This window comes from Chelmon rostratus, chromosome 13 (assembly GCF_017976325.1).
Source record: "Chelmon rostratus isolate fCheRos1 chromosome 13, fCheRos1.pri, whole genome shotgun sequence".
NCBI classification, from domain to species: Eukaryota; Metazoa; Chordata; class Actinopteri; order Chaetodontiformes; family Chaetodontidae; genus Chelmon; species Chelmon rostratus.
Genome location: NC_055670.1, coordinates 13,061,314 through 13,081,024, shown reverse-complemented (window position 1 = coordinate 13,081,024; position 19,711 = coordinate 13,061,314). Strand labels below are relative to the sequence as shown.

The following is a 19,711-nucleotide window of genomic DNA, read 5'->3' as shown; positions in this document are numbered from 1 at the left end:
GTAACTGGTGCCAAACGTTTTGAAAGTTTGCAAAGGAGGCCATAATTGGATGTGTTGGATTTAATTATGTATATAGTTGGGATTTGTTTGATGTATGTATGCAATTTGATGATGATGAATTTGAGAATGCCAAAATATAAAGCTAATAAAGTTTGTCTAATTTATTTAAAACTGTTAAGATTTCAGTATTTATTTCAGTAAATGAACTAATACGGAAGCGACTGGTCGATTCTTAATCACTAACAGTGTCGAGAATCAGTTAAACTCATACACATTGTACGTGCAGCAAAAACACCAAACGCTTGGTGTTTCCCTGTTTTATGTCATTTCAAAAGTGCAGTTGTTATTCACTTTTACAGATTTCACTCATATGTGCGACAGCCGTTATGTTGAAATATACGACCGACGTGAAAAAAAACAAAAAAAACAAACCCACATCCTGTTTCCACACGGACCCGGAAGTCGTCCTGATTCCGCGGGTCTTTTGGGACAACACAGCTTCGCACAACAGTGCACAGAAATGGCGGGTAAGTGACTAAACACTGTCATGCTTTAATTCTGCTTTCGTCGTATTGATGTGTTTTCGCCGAAAATGGACTCTGGTCCTGCTTTAAACCAGCCGCAGTTATAAACTGTCTTGCGACCTGCTCAAAACATACCGAGCTAAGCTAACGTTACATTGCAAAGGCAGCAGTGGGGGCCTGCCTGCTAACGTTAGTTAGTTAGCACGCTATCAGGCTATCATAGCGTTCAGTTTGTTTGTGTGTTTATGTAACCAATGTATGGATGGATGCTTGCGTACTTACGTCCACTTTGATCATTATTTCCACACAACGTCATGTAACTTACTGTGCTAACGATTGATGTTGCCTTCGTTGGTAGGAAGACCTGACTTTAACTTGCATTTACACATTTGGTGGACCATCTTGATAGATATTTTCGCCTGCGAGAATGACACGCTTGGTTTTTAAGTGATCAAACTGCGAGTTCATCCTCATATACTAGCTAAAATTGTCAAATGACAGGATCTATGCTTTGCATCAGGTTGTTGACCTCAGCTCATGTTACTGCGTTGAGCACACAGGTGAGGCTAGTATAACTATAGGCTGGGAGTAATAGGGTCCATGAGCATTGTGATTGGTCTTCGTGGGCTGCTTGTGTTACCTCTTGCATGTTTCTGTCACTGCTGTATAAATGGTTTCCAGTGTCAGAGCTATTTATTACTACACTACCAAAACACTTGTGTCAACTGTGTCTTCATTTCTATGTTTTAATTTCTATCAGAATCTTATGCGTCAAGCTGCAGCTTAAGTGATCATCGGATAGGAATAACTTTAATTTGCAGCATTTGATTTATGTGTTCCTCAGGAGTAAATACCATGGAGAAGAAACTGGCTGAATACAAATGTGACACCAATGAAGCTATATCCTTGAAGCTGAGTATGTTTATTTTTGCTTTACTGTACAAGTCTTGTCAATGAACATGATCATTGATTTCTATGTCATTATAAAGTCTTGTGGAATTGATTCTAATTTCTTCTAAATTGTTTAAACTCTGTCATCTTTTCCTCTCAGTTCGCTTCCCAGAGGATGTTGATGATGACGGCACAACATTTCACCCAGAGTACAGCCACCAGCTTTTTGGAGACGAGTGAGTGGCTTTTGTCATATGACTTTTCCTTTATGATACAGAAATGTGTTTTTTCCTGTGCTAACAAGGGACTTATTAGTTGCTTGGCATACATATTTTAATGCACTGCTGCCTCACTTTACATTCATCCAGATATTATAATTACAGGTGAGCTGGCAGGTAAAACTAGTGTAATGACTGGCCTTTTAGCAGTCACCCAGCAGCAATAGTGGCTAATGTGCTTTGCCCAAGAGCACCTTGATGGTGGCCCGTCACACTTAATGTAAAGTATTTATAGGATAAGGATATGGGTGTAATTTCAGTTTACAATTCAGTTTAATACATTGTACGGGACTCGTGGTGTGATAGACTCATGAAACCTTAAATAAAAGTTTAACTGAAAATGAATTTTGACAGTAGAAAGTGCCTTATTTATTCAACCTTAAGTGGGAATAAAGTTTGAAATTGAAACAAGTAAATTTTGCATGATTGGTGCATTTTATGAAGCTAGATCTAAAAACTAATTATAATTTTAGCATGAATTCAAACTAATTTGCACAATCAAGGTGCTGCAAACTGATGCATCTGCTTAAGTTAGAAACCGCACTGAAAAATGGGTTATTAGATACGATCAAATGTAAGCAGAACGTGGCATCTGATCACAAATGGTTACAAGAGCCAGACATTTTAGATGTTCAGTCACCCAATCAATCCAGAATGCAGACTTCGTAACTGGTCATATATTGTCATTAGGACAGACATGAACTATTCTAACATGAAAAAATTAGAATTCTGACACCTAACGGAACAAGTCACCATTTTGGAAAATTATTTTTTTTTGCTTCTGTGAATAAGATGAAACATACAACAGTCTATCCATCCGCTCAACACTTAAGTGCAGCATTTTTGACTATATCACAGGTCGCCAGATAGGGTCGGAGGGTAGGTGGGAGCTGGTTTTCCACACAGTGCAGTGGTACCAAGCCTGGCAATTTCACTGACGAGCCTTTTCACACTGAAAGTCTGAACCAAGATTTGCACTTTTGTTACATTGTGCATACATACATGTGGTCTAGTTAATTTTGGTTACACGTGCAATTATGTGAGCCTCCTAAAGACCTATACATGACCTACCTGCATCCTGTCATCAGCACCTGCATGAGCTGCACTTGCCTATTTTTGCAGTTGATATGTTTGTAGACAGGCGTGCGTCTGGCGTGTTGTCAACTCTCTCTGAAAAGTATCTGATTTCTTGTGTTGTTGTTCTTCCCCAACTGACTTAAGAAAGTTGTTTCACCAAAAGTCAATAAATATTTGGTCTCCTCGTCTCCCCATGTGCTGCCACAGCTCGTTTTGTTTCATTGTTTTCCTTTGTCCATTGCCGATGATAGCCTGCCAGAACTTCTCGTAATTGGTCCAAAAGTCCAAACCATCCCCCCAAAAAAATTCACTCTAGAAACGAACAGCATCATAGTTCAAACTATGATGCTAATTCCCACATTGTGAAAGGACTGGGTAACATGCTGCACATGGTCACATGGCTCATCTGTTGTTCACCAAGAAATAGTTACACTGTGTATTGTATGTATGTCAAAATTACAAATGATCTTTTTTACATTTCTGTTAAAGCAAATGAGATATGTGTTACTAGTGAGATTTAGGGGTGTTGGTAGGCATATTTTATGACTCTGAACAGAGTTGAATTAGCTCATTCCTCCTGCTTCCAGTCTTTATGCTAAGGTAACTACCATGTCCTATCTTTGCCTCTTTATTAAATGCTGCCATTGATATTGTTCTGTTTTCACTCCCGCAAAACAAGTATGTTCCCCAAAATGTTGAGCTATTCCTTTTAAACATTTGCAAATGATGCATTAGTAATCATAATCTTAAAAAGGCCATTGCACTGTTCATGCACAATAAGCCTGTGAAGGAATAGCTGAAGTGCTTTTTGTTGGCTTCGTTTTGTCAGTTGTTGGAGAAGCCAGGGTTTTTCATTCAGAAATGCTCTGGCTCCAAACCAGAGTCTTTGAGCTTAAAGCATCTGCCCTTCCCTGTAACCTGCTGATCCCATTGAGTATTTACAGAAAACTGTGCCACTGCATTTGTAACTCTCAGAGCAAGCCTGCCACCACTACAGATTTTCTGTTTTCACTCATGTTTTAAATATGTTTCACTCATCTGATTTATTCAGATGTTCTATTATCTCACTCCAGTTTTAAGTGATTTTAACACGTGTGTACCTGCCAATACCAAGTCCGTTTCACGGTTAGTTTTGTAGAGGATGCAGGGACGTTTAACATGTCAGGTGTGATGAGCTTAAAACATATTAACATGAACAAAAGTCTGTCTGGCAAGTTGTTTCAGTCTCAAAAAAGCACTGCTATTGAACCTGAGCAGGACTTCCATTATTGGCAGTGACACCTGTGTCTGTGTGTGAAGGCTTACAGTAGCATGTCGTTATGCTCTAAATTGCATTTCCCAATTAGTCTGAACTAGGATTGGATATTTTTGCACATGCTGCAATCAGCTCAAAGGGAACTCGGTAATTGGGGCATTAATTATTTCAGCAAGCGTAATTGCTAGTAAAGCTCAATCACACAGTTGCATAATGATGAAATCTATTTTTCCATAAACTGCATGTGATGTAGTGCTGAAAGAAACAATGTAACACAGTGGCATAAGTGATAAGTGATCTACTCCAGATATATATTTGATACATTCCATTACATAAGAATAATCAGATATGAATTTATCCTATACTAAGGGGAGCACATAACCTGTCAGGTACTCAGGTGAGAACCAGGAGGTGGTGTTTGAGACTCACCCCATACATAACGTGGTCTTGAATATCCAGTCTTCCTCGCTGTCCTCCTTGGTGTATCCCTCACTGTCCACCGCTCCAGCTTCCTGCATGGTAGATGATGAAGATGCACCTCCCAGTCCCTGGTTGGGTCTCAGATTAGCTGTCCCCATCTACAGGTCATTGTGAAAATCCCATCTCATGCTGCACTGCTCAGTGTAAAAGACCAACATGTTGATGTTAAAGTAACAATCTGGATTGCTTGTATTTACTATTTGGACCAAGTCCTACTCAGAGAACACTGCTAAGCATTGCCCCTGCCCATCCATCCTCTGACAGTGGAGTCTATTGAGTTGTTAGATGGTTTTTATGATGTTCTCTAATACTTCAAAGAGCAGAACCCCAAAATTCACTGGACTGCAGCTTTACTCTTTCCTCCCCACTGATGCGTACCTGTTATGTGCACCCCTGCCTGTACTGCACAGTACATAAAACAGCTATTTTATTGTTTTCTGTTTGCAGGTCACTGTCCTAGTTAAAAATATGTAACACTACTCAGATTTTTGGTAATGCCAATCACTTTGTCTGCAGTGAGGTCGCTTTTGGATACAAAGGCCTTCAGATACAGCTCTTCTACGCCGCTGGAAACCTGAGCACCCTCTTCAAAGTGAAATACTCCTCAAAAGTCACTGAGGTGTTTGATTGTGTTGAGGTAGGATCCACGTTTCTTTATTCCTTTCATTTCTTTCATGCACTTGTAAATGTGACTAGTTGTGTTGTGGCAGGATCACTGATTACTTGTTCATCATCTGAAACTTGCCGATATCACAACCATTTCAGAAAATATCACAGTTTGCATGGTATCACTTTATTATTATTAATAGAAGTAGTAGTAGTAGTTACAGTAACAATGACCGTTAAAGGAATGACAACAGTTTTTGTTTTTGAGTTAAACAAATGATTTACTATAATTTCACAAAATATAAGCAAATGTACATGGTATGATAACCATCAATTTTCATACTATGATATATCATGAAATGGTACACGGCTGCAACCCACCTGATTGTCCACCAGTATAAACACGCACACTAATCGAGATGTTATCAAAACACCATGTCTCCTTGTTGAAATCTAACGTTTTTATCCAAAAGCTGTTCCATTATGCTTTAAAGAGGAGTATTACAGAAAGCAAGAATTGTCTCGTCTTAGGGTGAATTTTGAAGGTAGTGATGTATTAAAGTGTTGTTGTGTCATGAAGCTGGTACCAACTTTTTGAGGTGACCATTTTGCACATTTAAAACAAGATATTATTGAGAGTTTCTGCCACATTTTTACTCATTGTGGGCTTGTTTTTCACTGCAATATATACGTCTTGTACCTCAATGGAAACAGCACAATCATGGCTACAAGCTGGGAGAACGCAGAAACGTCTTTTGTGCTTTATATAATGCAGTTATAATGCCATAAATCATAAGAAAGAGAAAAAGAAACGCAAGTTTTATTTAATTGATATTATTGTTTTACTACCTGTACAAGTGATCTATCTTGTCATCTCCTGGCTGCTGGCTCAAGAAGTCAGTGTTTTCTTTTTTACCTTAGCAAATTTAAAAATTCTGTGATAATTTCTGTTTTTGCAGTTTCTGGCTATGATAAGTTGTGTAATTTCTCTCTCTCTCTCTGTCTGCGTTTTAGCAGTGCAGACGTGGTACACGCAACAGTAAACAAATCCATTGATTAAGTTAAGTAACAGTTGCAAGAAGGTATTCAACTTCATGCAATCCTCAAAAAATGTATGAGGAACACTGGTGATGTAGGTAACCAAAAGTTCTGTGGCCTCTCTGAAGAAGCTATAGGGTGTCGTGGCTGAGAGACTCTGTGTGCCTCAAAGTGGATGATGGTTTAAAAGACCAAACTTGTGCTTTTTGCTGTATTTGGCATAAGCCTAACAATGAGTCAGACCAATCAGCAGCCAAGATGTCAGCCTCATGCTGTGGGGTCGCTCCACTTCAACAGATAAAGGAAGATTTATGAAGCTAGACAGCAAAACGGAAGCAGTGAATTACAGAAAAATCAAAGAGGAAAAGCTGCTGTGTTCTGCAAGTTGGGAAATTTACTCAGACAGTTGGCTGCTTATGTGGTACACCTAGCAAAAACTGCTTCAACAATAAATCCTACCTTCAGGGAGATTATAACATTCATTTTCTTCACTTTCTTTTTCAGAGGTGTGGATTCAACTTCATGATCATTTTGTTTATAGTGCTGTCAGACTATGTTGCATTATAATGAGAGGTGTTTCTAATATTGTGTCCACCCCATCTTTAGCAATTGGAATAGACAAAATATTATAATATAAATGTAAAGAAAGTGTTTTTATGATGACCATGATGATTCAGTATTGTGAAAGAAACGGGGCAAGGATTATTTAAAGGGGCAGTGATTTAAAGGCATTGCAGCAGGCTTGGAGTATTTTGTGTGTAGTTTTACAGATTTTACTTTGGATACCCACTGACACAGTGGGTATCCAGTTTTTGGAAACTAACAGCAGGCGGCGGCAAAAGTGAAAATGGAGCAGGAGTTTTGCAAATGGAAAGAACTCGACCATATGACAATCTGAAGTTTAGTAAATCAAACTAACTTTTACAGACAAATACTTGGCAGCTTCACTGCGTTTGTTTCCAGAATTGCAATCAAATATTCTTTCCGGGGATTAGATACGTAGACTTAGGGTACAATTTTTTGGGCAGTTTTTGGTACCATAATGCTGTTTCTTCACTTGCTGAAGTTACTCAGAGCCTCTCTGGGTGGTGACATTATTCCTGTGAGAGATCTCCTGTTTTGTTAGACTAAATCACAGCCCACCATGGCCCCGTGTGCCAGTACACTAATCCTACTCCTCCCTGTCGGAAGAGAGGGGTTTTAAAAGGTTTTGTACGTGGGGTCTAACATGAGACATTGATATTTTTTAGAGGTTTGTGTGATTGAATCAGCAGGAGGAGTAATGTGACACGGTTGGATGTCTTGTTCTTACATTTCCAGGACTGAATTGTTGCTCAAGTCATCAACAGTCAAAGTCTTTGTGGTTGAATATCTGTGAACTGGTCTTCAATAGGTTTCAGCTTTTAGTGTGAGACAACCCTTTTTATGTGATGATTAATACATTAATTAATCGTATTACTCAGCTAATACCTCGACAATTAGTTTTAATGTTTTCTGAGAACAGCACTGCTTAGTATGAGACACTTTCTACTTTTTTTTTTCTTTTTTCTTTTTTTTTTTTTAATTGCCAAGCATAAGAATTTACATATCAACAGCCAGTATTTGGACAAAAACGGACAGTAAAGCGAGTTGCTTGTCATGGTAGCTCCTTCTCTCAGACTTCACAAAAGGCCTCTGGCAGCTTTGAATATTTCTTGAAGCTGTCAATGCAGCAAACACGTCAAAAACAAATACATGAATTAACCAGGGCCCCTATTGAGGTCAGATGATTAAACTCTGGGGACATCTGTCCTGTCTGGAAACAGCAGGGGCTCCCCTGCCGGACAATGTGGCCGCCTTCAACTGGTGGTAGTGGGAGCAGTGGCATTACTTCCAAACACGCCAGGATTTGGTGTTTCTGCGGATGCACTCAAATTATAAATAGCCCTGTACGACAGCAGTGGGTCCTCCCCGTATGAGCGCCACATTACTTTCATCTCTGGTAACTCCCCAAAAAAAGAAAAAAAAAAAAAGAAGAGCCAACAATGGCAACAAATTCACTGTGTTTAAACCTAAAGAGAGCCATTAGACTTTTTGGGAGCATAGTTTGAAGCTGATATTCAAACTGAAATGTGGATGGCTGGCTGGCTTAGTGTCTGTGTGTGCCACTACTTAGTGCTCAGCGTTGACCCCTGAGTGTTCACCTTGTTAAGGGTTTGAGTGCAGCTGGTGTAGAGGTAGAGAGTGAGGGGAGCAGCAGAGTTCAGGCTGCATCTGAAGAGTGTTTGTCTCTGAGTACATGCGGATGGTCGGGGTACGGTGCAGCTGGTGAGAGACGAGGGGAGGCAGGGATGGAGTTTATGCAGCTGCCACGTTGATACAAGACTCTCATCAAAAATCACCTTCTCCCCTTTAAATCGGCCAAAAACACAGTGCTGCTGGACTTCTCTCAGAGCACGCTGATTTTAGTGCCAGACCTTTTGTGCTCATGGGCTGGAAACTGCCGAATGCTCGTGGTAGTTGTGTGTAATTATTTCGGTTACATTCATAATCAGTGTGGACGTGTAAGTGTGCTTTAACTTCAAAATTCAAGTCGATTCTTAACAAATGACTATAAACAGGAAAAAAATGACTGCGTATTTTTGGGTGTGGTGTGGTCTTTGGAGTAGATTAAAGAGATGAAATAATACCAACACAACAAATTAGATAGTTTGTACTCCCTTTGTGCTTATTGTTAGAAATCAAAGACATTAACAAAATGCTCTAAAGGAACATTGTTAAGTTATATTCATGCCAAACTAAGGCATCTATTCTGGAAGGCTGTGCAATTTAGTGTCTAGTATGTAGGAGAGTGCCTGGCACAAAGGGACTTGTTTGTCCATGGCCTTTTAAGTATGGTCCTTGTTCCTTAGAAATGTGGCTGAACAATTACAATGGTTAAGAGGCATTCAGCTGCAGGTGCATTACTTCCAGTTAGATATTAGCTGATGTCTGAAAGGGGGGGGAATTAGCAGTATGTTGTATTAGCCTTTTGTAGTGCATTTTGCTCAGACCTTCTTCATTTCCCAGTTTTCAATGCTGAGCAGCAAGGGTCTCTTTGCTGAAATAATGCCCATCACACATGTAAATGGTGTGAAAGGGCTGCTTAGCAAAGTGTTCTCATGTCAATCCTTGTGGAAATGGATACAATGCAAACATTACAGCTGAACTAACCACAGGTTGCACTGAGTAAAAAGTCCAAGGGTTTGGCCCCTTTGTCTCCGAGGCGCTTTGAAAATGCAGGGGCAAATTCATTTGATTGGGTTCACTTGGCAGGATTAGAGGAGAGGCCTCTATTATGGATGCCCAAAGGTTTGTTAAGTTGAGATCAATTCATAAGATTTTATTTCCCAGTGAGAAGCAGAAATGCGTTTATTGTGGCAACTTCATCACATATTCATGGTTTAACATAAGTAGTAAATGTACTGATTTAAGTGGTCTTTTCACAGGGGAGGGGGGAGGGTGCTGCTGTGGTCTCTGCTCAGCTGACAGTTTTAATTGCCTAATGGTTTTCTTTTCATTGGCAAAAAACATGTATGCTCCCACTTTTATTTTTTTAGGATTTCTTTTTTGCTAATTCACAAACATCTATATGAACATTCAATCTATAGAAAACATTTTTAAACATTAACAGTTCTTAGAAAATACCTCAATGTTCACGTTTATGGACTTTTATCATCGCGATCTGTTTGTTGCATTGCTGACTTCATACACATTGTGTTATCCAGCCTGACGATGTTGAAGGGAAGATCCGGGAAATCGTTCCTGCTGGGTTCACCTCCAACACTGACGACTTCATCTCACTGCTGGAGAAGGAGGCCAATTTCAAGCCCTTCGGCACCCTGCTTCACACATACACAGTCCACAGCGAGGAGGCAGGAGAGCTCACGTACCAGATTCACAAGGTACAAACGTCACTTACTGCCTCCCCAAAGCAGCCTAAGAAGATGCTGATATCCGTTTTTTTTTGTTTTGTTTTGTTTTACTTCTTATAGCTGTTGTTTGTTATGTTTCAATGGCCGGGACAAGATTTAACTCTAAACCATATTGGACGTTTGTTTTACCATGTTCGCTCCAGGCTGATATCACCTGCCCAGGATTCCAAGAGTACCACGAGCGCCTGCAGACCTTCCTCATGTGGTTCATAGAGACTGCCAGCTTCATCGACGCAGACGACGATCGTTGGGACTTCTTTCTTGTGTGAGTGCCCTCCTTAATTGACATCATACACCCACCCCGCACCCCCACACCCACTCCTACCCTAAAGCCTTTATTGTGTCATTGAAAAACAAAGCCCCCCTTTGTGGCGCTTGTGACCAATTACCAGGCCAGTTTGATTATATTTCCTCCGTAGGAGAATTGTTGATCAGGCAAGAGCTTCCTTTGTGCCAAAAGCCCTTTTCAAATTTTTCAGGGGCAAGAGCTGAATTGAATACTGTTGTCTTTTGAAACATTGAACAATGTCTTAACAGTAAAAAGAGCTTCTGCCAGTGTTTTCTTTACCCTGGCAACTATTAATACTGACAATAGGGAAAATGGACTGAAGTGATTTTGAGGAGCTCAGTCCCTCCTCCAGCCCCTTCTCTTCCTCTAAGTTGCAGTACTCCAATTAAGTGCATAATGTATTCAGGTTGTAGCAGGTGTACCAATCGGGGCCTGGCTGCTCTAACATGCTGACGTTGGGGCGGGGGGACAGAGGGGTGGGCACGAGAGCAGAGAGGCTAAAATGGACCCTGCATGGGAGTGTGCCTGTAATTGACCTGTTTGCCTTTGTGTTTTATCTGCAGATTTGAAAAGTACAATAAAGATGGGGAGACTCTCTACGCAACTGTTGGCTACATGACAGTTTATAATTACTACGTGTACCCAGACAAAACCCGACCACGTGTAAGGTAATTGCTGGGGCAGCACGTGCCTTCCCATTCTTTTGTATGAAAAAGGAGTGGAAAATTATACATTTCTTTATCCTCTTCCCAAAGAGCCCAAATTACTGGCTTATATAGCCAACCATTCAACCAGATTTTGTTTCATTACTAAACCAGGGTGATTTGTATCTGAAAACAACTTTATAGATAAGCTTTTGATGTGATTTGATTAGTTGCATTGATGGATCAGGATAACAATCTATTATTTCCTTCTTTGAATCAAAGATTTTCTGTTCCTGCTCAGAATTACCTCTCAGATGCCAGATAAATATGTTTTCTGACCAATTTTGAACAAACCTGTTTCCTCATTGGCTCTGTGTTTGCGTGTATGTCTGCTTTTTTAACTAAACAGCCAAATGTTGATCCTGCCTCCGTTCCAAGGAGAGGGGCATGGTGCTCAGCTTCTGGAGGCAGTGCACAGATTTTACTGCAGCCTGCCCAAAGTGCAAGACATCACAGGTGAGCATCTTATTGTTTTATTTTAAGCATTTACTGTCTTGAGAGAAGTGTAACAGTTTAAATGGTTTTTCTTGGTGGATCCAGGGGTGAGTTCATTCGGAGGGCTGGCATGTATGCCAGAATGTGCTGAGGCTCTATTGAAACTAGCTGGATCGAAATAGTTGCTTTGCATGGAGACAGAGGATGAATACTAAAGAGGCATCTCAGCCTTTTTCCTTTGAGAGAGTGCTTTTCAAGGCAGAACATTCCTGCTAACAGTTCGTCTGCCCTTGAGGAATATTTCTCCTTTGTTGCATATAAGTAACGTCTTGAAAAGATTCAAAATATGTCAGTCCGTCTTCTTTTTTATTAGAATTATGATTTATTTATTTCTTGTTTTTGTGGTAGACCCAGAAATACTGTCTTGATGCACATAGGTGTACACGCTGACTGCGGCATTAACTGTAACATGTATTGAATCAAGTTTATCAGTTTTATTGCAAATTATTTGAAAACTACAAGATCAATGCTGTTAACTCATTCCAGCTGTAATTATGGTATCTGTCATCAGCTGAAGACCCCTCTGAGAACTACGTGAAGCTGAGAGACTATGTGCTGGTCAAGCTTTGTCAAGGCCTGCCGTCCTTCGCTGCAGAGAAGCTGCACCTCGGCTTCTCAGCTGACATGGTCAAAGAGGCACAAGACAAGTTGAAAATTAACAAGGTGCTGTATGAGGCTGCAACTAATGATTTTTTTTTTTCGGTGTTTAACACTTTTGCATGTAACTAACCCATTAATAGACCGATCGTTTCAACGCGTGCTGTACACGCAAGATCTTCAATAATATGATCGTAGCTTTAAGTTTCACAGTGTGTTTGAGTGTAAAGGTATCTGGCTATTAGGGCTACAAAGTAAGAGCTTGAGTGTTTTAGATATTTGCGAGGCCTGTATCTGGTAGAGGCCTTCACTGTTCATTTGGCTCTCCTGTAAATGAAATGAGTTCATGTAACGCTATCACTGTACCAAAATGCAGCCTTTTGAGAAAAGGATAGGATAGTCATCACAATATTACTAAAACTACAATATCATCAAGTGTAATCATTACTTTTTTTGAAAGATAAGTTTTTCCTCTTGTGTACTTCTGTGCTTTGACACTGAGATTAATTCAACCATTTTCTTGTCATCTGGTGAAGTATGGATTTAGTTGAGCTGTTATTTCACCTTCTGAAATTAGGAAATTAGACTTTAGGGTCGCATAGATTTTTACAGGCACTCAAAGTAGATTCATGCAACTTTAACATCACAATTTACCAAAAACGCATCTTTATTCCAACAGGTATCACCCTCTTTCTCCAGTTACACTGCAAAACCTTCAGTGTCCCCATGTTTGTTTTGCCCTAAATGGTACTTGATTCTTGTTGTTCATGTAGCTGCTTATCATCGAGCAGAATCTGTGAATCTATGACTAAAGGCTGAATAGCTAATGACTTGTTGTTGCCATTGTGCTGGAAAATGAATTTGATTCCTGAAGAGGCACATTGGTGTTTTGCATGTTTGAAAACAGTTACGTGAAAAAATATTTTAATTTATTTTGTGTTTTTTTTCCTTTTTCTACAGAAACATGCAAGGCGAGTGTACGAAATCCTGCGTCTGAGAGCAACAGACATGAGTGATGAAGAGAAAGCGAGAGAGTTCCGTTTGGAGGTGAAGAAGAGGCTATTTGGACCATACAGGGTGAGGTTTTAATCATCATTGCTCCAGAGCAGTGTGAAGAGGGTCAAAAAAAAAAAAAAGATGCATGATGAATGAGTGAATGGCTGCATGCTAAATGGTTTCCTGATTTATTCAGAAATAAGTCTGTCAACTTGTCTCAGTTGCTGTCAAACAAGAATCCAGTGTGCAGTCTTCTACCTTTTGTTAGCATAACATTACAGCTGTTCAGTGTAGGAAGCAAAGTGGTCCACGTACAGCATACTCTTGATCGGCTTAGAGCTCCGTATTGTCACTGTTTATTATGTTACCTTTTAAAACAGCAGAAAAATTGATCTTCAATCTTCTGAAAAGTGATAGATTACCAGCGCTGTATTGTTGCAGCCACAATAGGGCGCACCAGGCGTCTGTGGTTTTGCTGCTGCTGGAGCTTTTTTCTATTCAGACACATGTCATTAGTCAGGATTTGCATTTCTTTGGGAGAAATAATTTTCATGAAAGTGTTTGAAGCACTTTGTCAAAATGCTGCTACTATTCAGAGTTCTGTAGCTTAGTCTTATAGCACTTTTTGAACTTCATCAGCAAAACAGCGCAATTTTATAAAATCATTTATTGTTATTTTCTCATGGTTGTCAAGGCTAGTTTTATTTGGGTTTCAGAGATTTAGTGTGAAAGACTTAAACCTGGTGAACAGAATATCATTAGCCTCTCTGATTCTGTTTCACCAGACTTGTTGGAAACCCTGAGTAGGTCTGTGTAACACCCTACATCCTGTTTGCTTGTGACATTTTATGTTTGAGCCGCTCACTGAGACTTTGCATACCAGCCATTACAGAATTTTCTGTCAGCAGGCTAACCGCATGTCACAGAAAAGGCAGAATCTGACGTGGAAAAGACCTATGTGGTGAAGCAGGAAGTAGGAATTTCTTGGGAGAGTGGCAAGAAAAGATCTGGTGGCCAGATGCAGAGCGGTTTTCCTTCCCTGAGGAGATTTAGCGTGTAGTTAGTTGAATGGCAGAAGCCGCTGCTCTGTGAATGTGAGGGGGATTATACATTTCTGCTCTTACCCCAAGTCCCCAGTGACCATGTCTGCATGCATGTGCGTGTAGGATTTTTCAAGCAGCAGATTGCACTGCTGCAGATGTTTATTCCACAGTCCAGTAAGACATAAGACAACTAATGGCTTCATTAATTGTTAAAGTGCTACACGTTAAGTGTATTAACATTGAATATATTATGTTGTGTTAAGTATTATTACAGCTTTAAAGATCAGTAATAAGCTATTAACAGCATTGGTTTGTTTTATTAGTGCTTTCATGCATCATGCAGAAAGATCCTTTAATGGGCAGCTCAACCACTAAGAGCTACACGGCATGCTGACCAAAACAATGTTATTAGAGGATGAGGATGATATTCCATTTTTCTCTTATTGTCAACAAATCCTATGAAACCTGGTGGAACTTTTCTCTGTTCTGTACCGTCATTGTTCTCCAAAAACTTTTACGAACCTAGCAGTGAGCCACACAGCTGCACTACGATGAACATGGGTGCTGTGGTTTATTTTGAGTCAATCCCAGAATCAAATGTCTGTTAAACTACTTTTGAAAGTCCCCAGCAAATCTACTGTTTACTCCTGTTTGTTACAAAGTGTTTTTCCCCTCAGTGCCACCACCATCTTTGGTGGACAAATTTATTCACTTTTCTTTTACAAGAAAGAAAGGTTTACAATTTAATATGATTTAATATTTATGAAGAAATTAAACGGGAGCATTGGTATCCTGTAATGGTAATTGGTATCTTTTAAGTCCATTTAGGCATTACACTTGTATGTGCATGGCACAGAAAATAACTAACGAAAGGCATTAATGAAGGGTTGTAGGTTTCTTTTTTTTTTTTTTTTGAGCCACAAAGATGAATGAAAGAGGCACAACCTGGCAACCTAATGGCTCTTACAATATGTCTGTAAAGTATTAATTATTAAAATCATTGCTTTTTTAGATTTTGCCTGTTTTCAAACAAGTAAAATTCCGATTCCCAAAAAGTTGGGATGCTGTGTAAGATGTAAATAAAAACAGAATGTAGTCATTTGCAAACCGGCTGTTATTGACATTTTGTCTTGAGGAATCAAAGTGCACAAAACAGGAAGTAATTTTGAAAGATAACAACCCTGACATTTTGAGGAGTTATTGATCTTGAACATCTGTTATCTTGTTTTTTTTTTGTGTTGCAGAAGCTCAGAAGGCAAACAAAAGCTGAGATCTTTTCAATGACACACCATTTGAACACTATGGGTCGAGGTCTCAGAAATAATAACAAAGTCAGAGCTCAATAGGGGAGTAGCAGAAATCAACATAGCACTCCATGACCACACAGTGCCTACTGTCTGTTTACAGTGACAATGGCACTGCCCTGTTCAAAAATTACAGTACAACTGGCAATACAGGAGTGCAGCCAGAGGGGGAGGACAACTCTTCTCACCTAGAATGGGTGTTAAAACAGAGCAAGCTGGTAATGACATATAACTTAACCACATTATAATGTGACAGATTTTCCACATCAGTGATAAACTCAAAATAAGTAAGACAATCAAAACCCATACTGACAAAGACTTGGAGAATAGTGATTTGAAGATATATCTAAGGATGATCTGGGACACACCATGGCTTCTGTCCCAGCAGCATTTGCTCACAGATCACTCCTCCTGATCCAGAGCCATCTGGAGGCCCTCTCTGCTGCCTCCATGGTGGACCCGATGGCTTTCCTTTGTGAGCGGCCAGCAAAGCCTCTACCTCACACTGAACCTTCCAGCCTCTGCTCTGGCACTGGTCCATCAGCTTGGACTGCTTCCACTCATTTGTCTCTTCCACACAGTCCTCCCAGCTATCAACTCAGTAAGGACCACCTGCTTTACAAGGCTGATGATGGCACCATGTCTGGCCTAAACGAAATTGTCAAATGTGGTACAACTTGAGCTACCTTCCCGAGGCAACTTTGCAGATTCCAGTTCCAGGCTGGCTGCTGATTTGGGCTGTGCTGAGGCTGCTCAGCAGCCCTGACAAAGGTGATGTTCCGTTGGCTGTGGACCCGCTTGTTGTTGGCCACAGCTTTGGAGATGGTCTCTGTAATTGTCTTCAGCACCTGGTCATGGCACCAGCAGTAACGGCCCTCCCTCAGGGCTGTTGGGCAGCTGCTGAGGATGAGTGACGGTCAGCCTTTTCTGGGGCACACGTGGAGATTTGCTGGGCTAGGTAGGATATCATGCACAACTTGAACCATGAACTTGATCTGCTGGCATTCTGCCTGGCCGATGTAAGTCCATGATATCTTCCTCTCCAGCACCCTCCCACCTTGTCTGTACTCCCTGCTGCCATGAGCCAACCATCCTGCTGCTCTGTTCCTCCTCAACACCTGCCTGCACCTCCTCCAGAACTAGATGTTGTCTGTCTTTGCCATGGGCCTTGTTGTTACAAGGTTGTGCGATGACTCCCAAGCCTGCCAGTCCAGTTGTCACCGTGCCCACCTAAGCCTTGTGTCTCAGCTGAGACTCTGCTCTCTGCAGGCCTTACTGAGGCACGGTATGTTTTTCCTTAGAAGCAAAACATATTCATCACTTTTCTCCTCTTCAACACCATGCACCTGGATTTGTCTGGTTTGAAACCTAGAGGATCCACCTGCCACTAGGTACCAATAACTCCAGGTGACAGCAAGTCCGTAAATGTTGGCATGACAACGGACTTGGAAAGGGGGCCTCTGCAATGAGTTTCAGTTGCCTTGACCCCATGTTCATAGCAAGATTGAAGAAAATTACAAATAGTTCACACAGTTAAAATCCCGTTTTGGGGACTGACTGGTGCCAGTCAGAATTTTAGTGTTCCCAGACGAGCATGAAGTTTACGTAGGAGTGACCTACCTTGACCAGCTTGTGGGGTGTTGAGCCTTAAGCACTGGTGAGGTCAAGCCAAAACACAAGTAGGTCTCTCTTCTCTATGCCTTTTGGGTCATGGTGTCATTGGATCTGGTGGTCTTGCCCTCTTCTACATGTGATGAGACCTGTTGTCACAAAAAATAATGTCCAGATCTGGAATTAAGTTCACATTCAGTTCACATTTTCCCTTTGGAACTGGTGATCTGTCCTGTTGGATGATGCAAACACCCAAACTTGGTGTTTAACTTTATCAAATTAACAGTCCAATCAAATAAGATCCAAAAGCAAAAGTCTGGGATAAGATCGCAGATAAGGAATTAGGAACGATGATATCTTATAAACCCTTTACCCTTTACCTAAAAGTGGAACCTAAATGTTAATGAAAAAAGCCCACATTTCTCACCACCTGTTGTTACTTAGTGGGTTTATATAACTTTGGAGGAAGTGACCAAACACCTCACATGTCTTTATTTATGCTGTTACTGTTGTGCAGAAGAATAAGAGGGAGCTGGCGAAGATGAGGAAGTGCCTGCGGCCGGAGGAGCTGGTGTCCCACATGGCTCAGATGGACACTCAGATGCAGCACGAAGAGCTGGAGAAGAGTTATCAGGTTGTCGTGGAAGACTACAGGAGAATCATTGAGAGGCTTGCGTCACAGGCCTGATAAGACTCTGAAATGCTGCTGGCCTGATGCCCACCTTGTCAACATACAGGTGGTCTGTCCTGTCTGTACAAAGCCCACATCACCACAGACTTTAGCTGCAACAAAGAAGAAAAATCACTGTTTTAATTAAGGAGTGTTACAGGTTTATTGTGGCTGAGACAGGTGATGCAGTGGAGAAGACCTGTCTGTTTCCCAGCTGATGTTGATGGTTGATACAGTAGAGGAGGATTGTGCAGCTGGAGGGTGAGACTTCCTGTTTTTCTCATGTTCTTTAATCACATTGTGTGAGATTAACTGATATGTAATATTTCACAGGTGATAGGAGGTCCACTATCCTGCAGAGAAACCCTGCTTTTTCTCCATTGTAGACATTTTTTAAGATCTTTTGTCGAAACAGTTCCCAATGTGTGTTTTGAAGCACTTCATACTGAAAATAAAAAATGGTTTTGTATATTGCTCAAATGATGTGATTCGTAATTGTGGAGGGGAAAACTTTTTTTTTTTGTCATTTAGGTTTTTACATGACATCATGTAGCATTAAGAATATTTTATTTGAACACAATACTTTTAAAAAGCAGACAAGCAAACAAGACAATATAAAAAAAACAATAATATCAATAAACAACAAATATAAAAGGCAGTCAATTAGAACAACTCTAGCACCTGGACAGGTACTACTAATATACCATACCTCTTTAGGATGATGCACACTTAAGTGTACTCCACTGCACCTCAGATATTTTGTACTCACTATGTACTTGCTAAATGCTCAGATCCCTGCTTGTTGATGTTTAGCCGGTATAACTTATCATCTTATTTAGTGTATTAGCATGCAAATATTTTGTAATTAGCACAAATCACAAATCTGAGGCTGATTACAGGAAATGTAATTTGTTTTGCAGATATTTTGTCTTAAACCAAAGCATTGAACACTGCTGGAAAGTTTTGTCAGATGATGGTGCTAAATGAAAGGTCAGGGGTTCAAAGGTTTTAGAATTCATCCTCTGGGAGCCATGAACGTCAAATGACGTGGGGATCCATTCAGCGGTTGTTAACATATTTCAACTAAAAAGATAAATAAAGAGAGTTTAAGGAAGATTTTCCTCATCACCATTGCCAAGTGCTTGTTCATGGGGGAATTCTTGGCTCTCTGCTCATTGAAGAATATGGTCTTGACCTGTTCTATATGGAAAGTGCCTTGAGATCACTTATGTTGTGATTTGGTGCTGTATGAATTGAACTGAATTGAATCACGTTGCTGAAGGAAATGTCAGGATCCTGAAAAATTAGTAAGATTCATCAATAATGTTTAGTAAATTTCACACCTATCCATCAAACAGCTGTCCAGACATTTCGCTCTGACCCAAGAGGGTTAACCTGGTGGTGGCGCTATAGGGAACCGTAGGGGATCACCATAGAATACATCATTTGTGAATATATTAACAAAATGTGGTGCCATTCCACAGTCACCTAAATGAGGTGTAGTATATAAAGGACACAACATGTGGATAATCATATAGTATAATCCATCGCTATAGATCAGCCTGATTAATGGTTTTTCCAGTAAGCATTTTATGTATTTTAGCCATTTTAGGGATGTAATTTTGTCCAGGCACTCTCTCGTGTCTAATGCAACTTCTGATTGCTGCCGATGTTGAGTGTTACACTAATGAGTATTATGGTTTTCAATTGAAAACCTTTGTGCCACTGTATTGCCCTCGCTTATGCAGATCACGGTGATGAATACCCATCATACTTTATGATACTTTAGCACACTGTCACTAAATGAAGGCTGCCAGGTCAATTTTCAATTTTTTTCCCCTCTCCACATGAAACAAGACAAAACCTTGGAACCCTTCACATCTCTAATTCAGATTGATTG

The 19,711-nt window shown here is 40.4% G+C and overlaps 1 protein-coding gene across 1 annotated transcript; it reads left to right on the top strand.

Annotated features, from left to right (window-relative positions):
• Positions 1-454: 454 nt before the first annotated feature.
• Positions 455-18,285, top strand: hat1 (histone acetyltransferase 1). Its single transcript, XM_041951462.1, has 11 exons — positions 455-527; positions 1,369-1,440; positions 1,576-1,651; positions 5,022-5,142; positions 9,896-10,072; positions 10,246-10,367; positions 10,955-11,059; positions 11,445-11,551; positions 12,102-12,253; positions 13,148-13,264; positions 17,659-18,285. Exons 1-11 carry the CDS (start codon positions 521-523, stop codon positions 17,827-17,829), a joined length of 1,227 nt encoding a protein of 408 aa, XP_041807396.1. The 5' UTR covers positions 455-520; the 3' UTR covers positions 17,830-18,285.
• The last annotated feature ends 1,426 nt before the right edge of the window (positions 18,286-19,711 follow it).